The following is a 12,144-nucleotide window of genomic DNA, read 5'->3' on the forward strand; positions in this document are numbered from 1 at the left end:
AATTGCATGTAATTTACTATATAGTGAAATATTTTATCATGCTATATAATACCATTCTAAGAGGTTATTATTTTTATATGAAAAAGTAAATCAAAAGGATCAAATCTCAGTAAAATACGTCACTAAGGTGAAAGTGTATGGCCCAGTGAGAAGTAACCATAGACACTTATTTTAAACACAGAGTGCAATAGTTGGTGAGTCAAAATTATAAAAAGTTGTCCAAAGGCCACGTGTATATTTTTTCAAATTGTGTAAAGTCAAGTAGTTTGAGCATGCTAGCACTCTTTGGAAGTAACATTTTTCTGACTTATTCTCTGAATTCCAAAGGCACTTTGAATCTATATGCGTTTTAGCACTTCTTTAGCCATACAATTGTTCATGAGACTCTAGTCCTGGATACTTTGAAACCTTTCTCAAGATTTTTTTTCTGCCTGAGTACACTTAAGGTAAGAGATATACTCCCATCAGCTGGGATATTTTAAATTGGCTTCTAGCTTCTGAAAATCAAGTTTCCAAATATGTTTCCAAAGCTAGTACTGACCCATGTGATACCTTTTTGTGAATGAGAAAAAGTGCCCCTTCCTGGGGGCATTTGCAGCTCTGCACTAGGGCACAAGTCCTGGTGAGCGGACTGCAGGCTGGATTCCAGTCCCACCTGTCCCCCCAGATGGAGGCCCTCGTGCAAATGAACAAGTCGCACAAATAAAGCAGGGGTCCTGTCTGCTTCCCTCCCTCTCCTCCAGCCCTCCATGCCTGTAGGGCTGAAGACCTGATCAGGCTCTATTTACGGACCTTGGGCCTCTCACCTCATCTTGCTGGCTCAGCACAGAGTCCTGCTGACTTTCAGTGCTCCGGATCTGATAACTGGGCTCCTGACCATGGTCTCTTTCTTGGTGCCCTCGCTATTTTAACTGGGTTTGTGCCTTGCAGTGACCAGTTACCATCTCTGGGTCTTCAGTTCTGCCCAAGGTCAGGACCTATTATCCGTGAACAAATCTCTTGGTAATGCCAGCCTTCCTGCCTGAAGTTCTGAACTCTCTCCCCTGCCCTGGATCTCATGATGTCATGTTCATGATTTAGAAATCCTCCCACTTCGTCTCACAACTAGACCACCTGAAGCGAAGACCTCTCTTGCAGTGACCCCTTAGGCATGTGCTTCGTCCCCCAGAATAAGCCCACTTGCTTCTGGGTCATTTGTTGGGGTCTCAGTTGCTGAGCCTACTTCCGGGAACTAGCCACTTACTCACATGCCCCGCTCTGAATTCCAAGATCCCACAGTCCAGATTCAGTACAAGTGCTGACCCATCTCCTAGGCTCTCTATATCCACATGTGCAATAATAGCTAATATTCAGAGGGGTGACCTTGAGCAGTGTAGATTTCAAAAGCAAGAAATAAAAATGTTGCTTCTGTCCATCTTTTACTTTTTAAGGCAGAAAGTAGAAGAAATATAGGTAGAAAGAATATCAACCACAAAGGCTGAAACAAAAAAATGCCTTGATGAAATTCTTACTTACTTAGAAAATTGAGGGCCATGGAACTATATGCTCCAGAAAACCAAGAGCTGTGCCTCTTGACTTCACCACAGTAAAGCCAGGGCCAAGACCATAACAGGTGCTCAGTTAATACTTGCTGAATGAATGAAACTAAAATCTATCTAAACATAGTATTTAGTCAAGAAAGTTTTCTTGTTCTAGTTCATATAGTCACTCTTTTATCATACATGTGATAGAACCTGTTTTTTTAGTCATTTTGTAGTTTATGATCTTTAATACATCAGAATAAGAGGGGATAATTAATAAAAATAAACACAATACACATAATAAGCACTAATGACACTAGTGGTTGATATCATGGATCTCAGTAAACGTGAGTGAAACATGGGGCTGTATATGAAATACTGGCAAAGTGATAATACTGGCATGAATGGAAAGATATTTTACTTTTGGCAGTGTTAAAGGGTTTTCTACGACTGGGATACACACACAGGACTAAAAATAATCATGCTTTATGTTGCCAGAATACTTGACTATTTACAAAATACTTGAACAAATGTGATCATATTTGATCCTCACAAGAAAGTCGAGGAACGTAGTTAAAGGAAATTATGTGGATCACTTTTTTTAAAGAAAATATCTAGTGGTTGATGAAATATACCACCTTTCAAAAAGATTTCTGGCCTATCACTAACAATAACAACTCAACTGATAATGTAGAAAAAAATTAAAAAGATACTCTCTCTAATAAAGAAAAAATGAAAGGAAGGAACCTGTAATGGCAAATTTCATTTACTGTGATGAAGATGGACTTATATTATTCAACCTGGGAGTTACAGACTGCAGTTCTAAGAGATAAGGAATGAGATGCTGGAAGTGAGTAATGAGACTCAAGCTGTGGAAGTCGAGTTTCAGCTCACTGAAGAGGAATTATTACCATACTTACCATTTATATTACATGATATTGATTGTTGTGCACTTTAAAATAGCTGTAACTTTGGGAATCCAGCGCAGATATTGGGAAGCATTCAAGAGGCTCTGGTAGTCCACCAGGGGATGCAAATACCGTGCAGGGTTCTCAGCCAGCCTGGAGTCTCTCCTTCTGACACATGCTTCTCCCTCTTGCTTCCTTGCTTTCCAAGAGTGTTGTCCCTGGATATCCTGCTGGAGAGTCTTGTGAGTAACTCTGGAAACCTACATAATATTTCTACTTAAACAGAAAAATCTATCTTTTAAATAAGGTGATATATTTTAAAGTATTTTTATTGTTTTCTTTCCTTTTTTTTCCCTTTTCATAAAAGTAACAAGTCCTTTGTTAAAAATGATTCAAACGTTATAGAAATATGTAAAAATGTTGCTTTGGTCATCATTTTACTTATTAAGGTAGAAAGTAGAAGAGATACAAAGAGAAAACTTCACCTCCCCCTTTGCTCAATGTAACCTCCGTTAATAAATCAGTGTAAGATCCAGTGGATCTTTTCTTCTATGCACACACTTAATTAGGCAATAATTTTTAATCTCTGCACTACATTTTTGACAGCTATCATATCAGGAAGTAGTGAGAAGAATGATCCTACTAAGGATCCTATGTGATCTTTATGAGATTTTTAAAAGAATTCAACCTCATACTTCAAACAGGGAGAAACTGAATCTCTCAAGAAATTTTTTTTTTTTTTTTTTTTTTTTTTGGTGGTATGCGGGCCTTCCTCTGTTGTGGCCTCTCCCGTTGCGGAGCACAGGCTCCGGACGCGCAGGCTCAGCGGCCATGGCACACGGGCCCAGCCGCTCCGCGGCATGTGGGATCTTCCCATACCGGGGCGCGAACCCGGTTCCCCTGCATCAGCAGGCGGACGCGCAACCACTGCGCCACCAGGGAAGCCCACAAGAAATATTTTTAAAAAATAGTTGGGGAAAAAAGCCCATCAGTGTTTGGAACTAGCTAGGGCTAGGGCTACCCAAATTCTGGGAACTGCAATGCTAACAGGTTTCTAGCTGTCAAAATTTGAAATAGAATCTACAGGGGCCAAAAGGTTTGAAATAAGAATGTGGTCAGAGGCATCACTGGTATGGACTTTAAGCTGACTAAAACAAACACCAAAATAGCAACAGAGGCTGTCTCAGATGAACTTGCTTTCCCAGCATGCTCTTTGGCTTGTGAGACAGTCCTATTACATTTTTCTAAAAGGGACTCATGCTTCCGTTGAAAAGGCAGTCCTGCTCGCATTGCATGGGGCACCGTTTAGGAACTGATAACTGGTTTCCACTTGGAATGCGCTGTCTGGCTGTTTTAGAAATAGTGTCAATGTCTTGCAAAGACACTGTGCTCCACAGGTTTACAAGTCTCCTGTTTGGAGCTTGCATCATGCATTTCCATAGAAACCAGTCTAGGTGAGATTTCAGGGTTCCTAGAACAGACCAGCTAATCAGATTGCACCTGAAATACCTAATTGTGTGCACTACAGAAATACGAGTGACATTGTCTTTAAAATATGTTTTCTTTAAGCATTCTAACTTGGGATGCCTGGAATGTGGTTCTAATCTCCGGGCCAGGGACTCTCCATCCTTGTACCAGGCATGTTTCCCAGGCCTTGAAATCACCATCCCCCAGGACCTGGGAGGGAACAAGGCACAGTAGGCTGGGGGATGGTGTTGTAATCCCCCCACAAGCTCGCCTTGTCCAAGTAGCTCTCAGTCCCTCCTCTCCAAGGTGTGTATCTGACAAGGATCCTCAAAATGTAAATTGCTTGCTAAGGCAAAGATTACCCATTGGTTTGCTTTAATTGCCTCTCTGCTCTCTTTTTACTGGGAAAGTAAGCTTTCGCGTAGGAAGGAGGAAAGCTGTCCTTTGCTTTTGGGAGTTAGAAAGTAGAAGCTTGTGAACCACATGCTCAGAAATAAAAAGACAGGTGTCCAACAGGGTTTGTAGTTAGTGTCTCAAAATGGAGACAGGCTCCAGAGTCCAGGACACTGTAACTTTCCTAAATTTAAGGATGTTTTATCTCTCTTCTGTTTCTAACAGTAAATAGTAATATAATCCTTAAAATCAAAAATTTCTGTGCTTTTTGGGGGGAACAGCAAAGAATGGGGAGAGTCAAGGAGCCAGCACTTTTTCTCTCTAAACAGTCTTGAGAGAACAGAATTCCAAATGTTAGAATGGTCCTGGACTTTGTTTGCTGGGAGCTTTTGAATGATTGATTTTATTTCAGTACTGCTCATTGGCCTGTTCGTATGGATTTTAAAGGTGTAAACTGTGAGTAAGACGGAGAGAAGACGGTCACCAGGTGGAACCTGCAGCATCAACCTCACTCGGGAACTTGTTAGACATGCATGTTCTCAAAACCCACCCTAGCCCTACCGAATCAAAAACTCTGGGATTGGAGACCAGCAATCTGTGGTCAACAAGCCCTTCCAGATGAGTCCAATTACCAAGCTCAAGCTTGAGGACCCCTCCGGGGCGGATAAGGATTGATGGAGTTGCTTTTAAATACTGGCTCTGCTACTTCACAGCTGTGTGCATTGAGCAAGTTAGTTTCTCATAGTTTATGGTGTTGACTGAAAATGCATAACCTAAAAGCTTTATTTGAAGACCTTACTTAGCACTATAGCCTGGGAATCAGCCTCTCAGATAACTGAGGAACTGTTCCAAAGAGGTAAGGGAGGAGCCAGGATATTTAGGAGTTTTTGCTAAAAAAACAAAAATGTAGTCGAGCATCAAAAGATTACTGCTAATCACAAAAACCAGACATCTCAAGTTAATGATTTTAGTGTTTTTCTATGTATGGGAAGATGCAAGAGTCTGGGCTCATTGAATTTATTCCTTTGAGATGCATCTTAACTAACTAGGGCCAGAATCCTGTTTTTCTGCAGCCTGAATTGCCCTCAGGGAGCGCCACGGGGGTGGCTGCAGTGCCTGATGGCTTGATGGAGGGCAACGTTCATTGTTTACTGGGATGGCAGGCAACAGTTTTTTTGTTATTTTTGTTTTGTTTTGTTTTTGGTCCACAATGGAGAAGACTAAATGAGATAATTTATGTGAATCACTTAGGGTAATGCCAGACACACAGAAAACACTCAGTAAATGTTAGCTGCTATGGTCACCATTGTGTATACAGGGAAGGTTAAGTCTCGGGACCTTCCACAAATTAGCACAGCATTTGCCAGCTTAAAGGGCTCTTTCAGATTCTGACACTGTGCTTCCAAAGGATCCCAAGTTAAATAAATTCTTTGTGATTTCTCCCACACAGAAATTTGAACAGAGCAGTAGTGCTCAACCTGGCTCATTATCAGAAGCCCAATGGAGCTTTTAAACCGCCCTGCCTGGACCTTCAGAGCCGTCAACTCCAGTGGTAGGCCCTGGGCATCTATAATTTTAAAAAATCTCTATAGGCAATGCTGCAAAACAGCTACTGGAATCGAAGGGGATAATAACTAGAGCTAAGATGCACTAAGTGTTTGTGCCAGGCACTATGCTAACTCCTTTACCTACACTGCTTCATTGAATTCTTACGGCAGTACTATGAGGTGGGTTCTATCAGTTTCTGTATTTTGCAGGTGAGGAAACTGAGGTAAGTGAGCCTAATAACCTAATCAAGTTCACATAGCTGAGAAGTGGTTTAGGACCAGAGCCCAGGTTTGGGCTATTAATTGCATTTTAACTGATGCATTCATTTACTCTTTCATCCAACATTTATTTATTATACATGACCAGGTAACACCCTGAGAGCCGGGACATATAAAAATGAATAAAGATCTCCATCCCCATCTCAAGAAGTTCATGGCTTTTGCTGTTGTCGTTCAGACTTAACAAGAATGACAGATTGCCTCATTTTAAAAGATGATGTCATGTGTCTGTCTTTGAGAGGCTGAAAAGATTTTCTATGACTACCAGCCTCCTCCTCTCAATGGCCACTTACTGAATCCACCACCTTTTGCAAATTAGCCTCCCCGTCTGTGAAGACCGGGTCTGTCTGCTGGCCGCTGGCGTTGAGCGGCTCTGGGGCAGCCTTGAAGCTCTGTGTTGGCACCTCCTTTGGGTGGTCCTCTGCTCTCCCGGCTGGGGTCGTGCCGTTCACTTCAGTTCAGCATGCTAGCCATCCAATCCCTTCGGTTGGACAATCAATCAAACCGTGGGGTAGGAAGCGCATCACCACACAGCTGATAGGCTGGCAGTCTTCCAGGGATAAAGCCTGTCACTTACACCTAAAGCGACAACTGTTACGACATTTCCCAGCAAAGTACAGAGAAAAGGCCGAGGCCTACTTTTTAGAATCGTGAAATGTTAACGCCGGCCAAATCCCCAGACGTAGTTTACCGCTGACCGGGAAACTGAGCTGCGGTGTCTCTAACCAGGCTGGGCCTGGGCTCCTGGAGCAATCTGCGACCCCTCACTGCCCCCTAGAGTCAGAGCTGAGCAGTGTTTCAAATAGACACAATATTAAAGTGCAGCGATCATCACCTTGGAGCAGGCAAATGATCCTCCCTGGTTGACAGCCTTGGAAGACACTGCCCCCGGGTGCGGCCACAGCAGCTTCCCAGCCCGCGCGCGGGGGGAGGAGAGAAGTTTGGGGGCAAAGGTCGTTCTCCGGACCAGTATTCAGGTTGCACAGATGGAGGGGGCGGCGGAACCTTTCTCCTCCGCCTAGCTCTCGCTTCCACCCGGTCCCAGTTGGCGCCGGACGCAGTAGTGGAGGCTTATAAACATGAAGACAGAGGACGCTGGGACTGGGGAGTCGTCTTCTCGGCTGGGGGCTTCGGCGTCCACTAATGACCGGCTTTTCCTGGTTAAAGGTGTGGTGAGGTGCGGGTGTCGGGGTAACCTCACCCGGGGCCCTGGCCTGCTCTGGAGCTGGCATTCCCACGCACACCCCGCCCAGGGAGACCTTCGCTTGGGTGCCCTGAGTTTAGTCCGTGGGCTGGTCCCGCGAGCTGTTCTGTATGTGCTGCATTTCCCCCATTCCCTCTGCAGTTTCTCTCGTGTCCTCCCTTATCTAACTCGCACTATCTCTTTTTTCTCCCCTGGAGAAACTTCACGCAGTTGTCCCCGGGAAGAGGGGAAGGGACCCTGCGCCTATTTTCTACCGTAGCATGGCCTCAGGAACCAGAGGTCGCGTGGTCACGCAGGTTTCCCAGCCGCTGTCATTTACCTTTGCCAAGAGCTGCTTAGCCATCGTTTCTCGAAATTCAAAAGTGATTTTTAAATAGTATCTGAAACTTACTTGTGTCCATCTTTTTAACGTAAGGTGTGTTTGGTTTTTTTTTTTCCTCTCCCCACCCTCCTTGCCCTACCCCCAAAACTCTTGACAGGTGGAATTTTCCTTGGTACTGTTGCTGCAGCGGGAATGCTGGCTGGATTTGTTACAACACTATCATTGGCTAAAAAGAAAAGTCCTGAATGGTTCAATAAGGTTTGTGACACCGAAATCCATTCATAGCATTATTGTTGTTTACAAATCAATGGCAGCTGTTTTGACTGGGAAAAGTAAAGAAAGTGTTGATGGCCTTTCACATTACTTTAAGAAGTAAACCACTGTGCACCTCATAGATTCAGGAAGTGTACAAATTAATCAACTGTCTGTATTTTCGTTTAAAAAGAGGAACTTAATTATGCGCTTTTTAAACTTTTAGCCGAACAAGACTTTGAAAGCTCATCCAGTACATTTCCTATTCACAACATGACATTAAATCTAAATCTAGGTAAATAATTCTCAGTTGTAAGAGGCCTCAATATTGTATGTACCACTAAAAAAGAAAAAAAAATACCAGTTAAATTCTTGAGACAGCACTGCAAGAGACGTTTCTGTCTCAGAGATGTTAAAATGATGAAATACAGTGCATCTTAGTATAGATGAAAAACATAGGTCAGCTCCTTGAACCCAGAAACCATGCGTGCTTGTGCAGTGCAGCAGCCCCACTCCCTAGAAAATTGCCTGGCACATAGTAGGTGCTCAGTAAATTTTGGTTGAATGACTGTAACCTATGGAGGGCAGAAAATCCTTATTCCATGAGCAAGATTGAGCAGTCATGCTGTCATGGACAGGTGTACTTCATTTTCCCAGTTGAGAAATTTTCTTCCCCTTGTGGTGGTTCTTCTGTATCGTTCTGTTTCTGCCCTACCCACCTAATAAGGTTTATCCATTAATTAATTGCTTCAACAAATGTTTATTTTGGATCTTTTATGTGCAGGCACTGTGCTAGCTAGGTGCAAGAGATACAAAAATGAAGAAAACATATGTACCCCTCAAAAAGCTAAGTCTGGTGTGGGAGACAGATGGTAAACAAATAATCACACAAATAACAATGTAATGACAATTTGATATTTGCTTTGGAATACAGTGTTATGTGAAAAGTCATAAACCAGTTGAATTCCTTTTTGACTTGTATTTATCTTTAATAATCTAATAATCATATTTAAGCCTTAAGAATGGCAAGAGACCACATTTAAAGTGCATTTGGATTCCCCTCTGAATACTCAGAGTTCCTATGGAGTTTCCCAAATCACTGTTATGAGCTTCATGGTCATTTTCCCCCCATGTCACAGAATATTTTCAGAGCAGAAATATATATTTTGTGAAAGAAATCAGTGAAACCTGACTGATAGTGGTGCTTTAATAGTGGAGTTTTGGTTGATTTCTAAATCCAAGTTAACATGATAACCTTTGGGTCACAGATCTTTTTTGTGAATCTGTTGAAAGCTAGTGATTCTCTCTCAGGGAAAAAAAGCACATACATGTTCACAACTTTGCATTCTGTTTTGTGGTTCTGAGAATGGATATCACACATGGGCTTTATGGTCTAACGTGGTTTTCAAACTGTGGTCCACAGAACCCTGGGGATCCTTGAGACCCTTTGGGGGTCTGTAAAGTCAGTTATTTTCATAATACTGCTAAGATACCTGCACTAATGATACAGAAACAACAGAGGGTAAAACTGCTGGTGCCTTGCTGTAGTCGAGGCAGTGGCCCCAAACTATACTAGCAGGCATTGTTTTCTTCCTTCCTGTGCACCTGAGGTTAAAGCCATCATTGCATAAGAGTATCCTTGATGAAGAAGTAAAATTATTTATTTTTAATATCTTGACCCTTGAACTTAACCTCTTTAATATTCTGTGTGAAGAAATGGGAAGTACACATAAAGCACTTCTGTTTTATACCAAAGTAATATGTTTTTCTCAAGAAAAAGCAGTTGTGTGAGATACACACTGAACTAGCCACTTTTTTTCATGGCATATTATTTTCACTTGTAAGAGCAACAGACAAATTGTAGTTATTCAGAAGTGAGTATTTGGTAGACATTTTCTTGAAAATGAACAAAATGAACCTGTCTCTTCAAGCAAGCAATTGTTAGTATTTGTTGCCAGTGATAAAATTCCAGTTTTTAGGTAAAAATTAGATTTTAGAAAACTTGTGTCTGCCATTGTGAGCTTGCCTGCTGCTCAAACCTTAAAAGGCTTTTCTTTTTTTTAAAGATTTACTTATTTATTTATTTAATTTATCTTTGGCTGCTGTTGGGTCTTAGTTGTGGCACGTGGGATCTTCATTGAATCACATGGGCTCTTCGTTGTGGTGCATGGGCTTCTGTCTAGTTGTGGTGTGCAGGCTCCAGGGCGCATGGGCTCTGTAGTTGTGGCGTGTGGGTTCTGTAGTTGTGGCATGTGGGTTCCCGAGCGCATAGGCTCTGTAGTTGTGGCACGCGGGCTCTCTAGTTAAGGCTCATTAGCTCAGTAGTTATGGCATGTGGGCTTAGTTTCCCCACGACATGTGGGATCTTAGTTCCCTGACCAGGGATCGAACCCACATCACATGCATTATAAGGTGGATTCTTTACCACTGGACCACCAGGGAAGTCCCTAAAAGGCTTTTCTAATGAGATTGGTAGGGATATGAATGATGTAATTTTTTGGTATTTAATAAATAAATGATGTCAACAGTTGAAAGATAACTGTTATCTTGGCAAATCATTTTCTGAATGATCATGATGCCTGGATAAAAGTTCCATTCAAAAATGCAGATTATGGGCTTCCCTGGTGGCGCAGTGGTTGAGAGTCCGCCTGCTGATGCAGGGGACACGGGTTCGTGCCCCGGTCCGGGAGGATCCCACATGCTGCGGAGCGGCTGGGCCCGTGAGCCGTGGCCGCTGAGCCTGCGCGTCCGGAGCCTGTGCTCCGCAACGGGAGAGGCCACAACAGTGAGAGGCCCGCGTGCCGCAAAAAAAAAAAAAAAAATGCAGATTAGACTAATGGATTTTAATGTAAAACAGTACAAAAATTCATTGATACGATTTTATATTCCATATTGCAGATAATTTTTAAGAAACTATTTGTTGAGTTTGGGTATAGTGTCAAAGAAGGGAGGCTCTTAAAATACTCCTCCCTTTTCCAACCACATATCTGTAAGAGGAGAGATTTTATTCATATACTTCAACCAATAAACATACTGCAACAGATTGAATATAGACACATATATGAAAATCCAGCTGTCTTTATTAAACCAGACATTTAAAAGATTAACAAAAATGTAAAACATTGCCTATCTTTGCACTAAATGTTTTGTAAGATGGTTATTTTAATTCACATAATCAGAAATCTTTGGGATCGAAGTATAAATGGATCCTGAGAACAGGAAGTTTGAGAACCCCTGTTTTGGAGGTTAAATATCCTTCAAATAATAGTTATTTCAAGACCCATTTAGATAATGAACAGACCATAAGGGTGAGTCATCATCTTTCTGATATAGCTACAACTTATGAGAAATTATAAAAATAAATCTTTAAAAAATATATATTGTTTATGTTACAACAACACGGCTGTTTCTGTGCTGTAAAGAATATAGCAAAATGTATCAGGTAAGAATGCTCTGTAGGGGAAATAGCTAGATTGAGCATTCTTTTAAAATATCAGTTTGATTTATGTCAAATTCAGCCCAGGATTAAACTGAAAAACAAAAAAACTAAACTAAAAACATGAACCTTATTCTTAGGTAAGCAGTTAACTTTCTGAAAAACTGAACAATTTGTTCTTGATAGGTCCTGCACCTGTGAATAATAGATTAATTCTTGTTAAAATAGATAGAAGATAAGGGGCACCCGTGTATTTAAGCATAAGAGGTATTATAAACACAAAAAAATGGAAAATAATTTTTTTGTTTTATCTTGGGTATTAAATATCATAACTGCATTGTGACTTGTTAAATTCAAACTTCCATATGCACATGGCTTCATTTTAATTTAAATGAAAAAAATAAACAATGTGGTAGTGAAGAAAAAGGTAGCTTTCATTTATATATATGTGACTAGCATATGTGGTTATATCTAAAGATCTGTTAAAGCAACATTATTTTTTGGCAAGTCAGTCTTTCCCTGCAACCAGTGTTCATTTTGAAAATTCTGAGCAGGCTATATGAAGGTCATGTGATGTATAACTCCAGCGGATAAAGCTTGTGACTAGACTTTTAAAAACTTAATAATGGGCTACCGTGGTGGCGCAGTGGTTGAGAGTCCGCCTGCCGATTCAGGGGATGCGGGTTCGTGCCCCGGTCCGGGAAGATCCCACATGCCGCGGAGCCGCTGGGCCCGTGTGCCATGGCCGCTGTGCCTGCGCGTCCGGAGCCTGTGCTGCGCAACGGGAGAGGCCACAACAGAGGGAGGCCCGCATAC

The 12,144-nt window shown here is 41.9% G+C and overlaps 1 protein-coding gene across 1 annotated transcript in view; it reads left to right on the top strand.

The window, feature by feature from the left end:
* Positions 1–7,163: 7,163 nt before the first annotated feature.
* The window catches only part of TMEM242 (transmembrane protein 242), a 50,599-nt gene continuing 45,618 nt past the window's right edge, over positions 7,164–12,144 (top strand). Inside the window, exons 1-2 of the mRNA XM_024122653.3 lie at positions 7,164–7,281; positions 7,798–7,898. Of these exons, the coding sequence (XP_023978421.1) occupies positions 7,194–7,281; positions 7,798–7,898 (189 nt within the window). The 5' untranslated portion in view covers positions 7,164–7,193. The remainder of the gene's footprint in view (positions 7,282–7,797; positions 7,899–12,144) is intronic.

This window comes from Physeter macrocephalus, chromosome 10, assembly GCF_002837175.3.
Source record: "Physeter macrocephalus isolate SW-GA chromosome 10, ASM283717v5, whole genome shotgun sequence".
Classification (NCBI taxonomy): Eukaryota; Metazoa; Chordata; class Mammalia; order Artiodactyla; family Physeteridae; genus Physeter; species Physeter macrocephalus.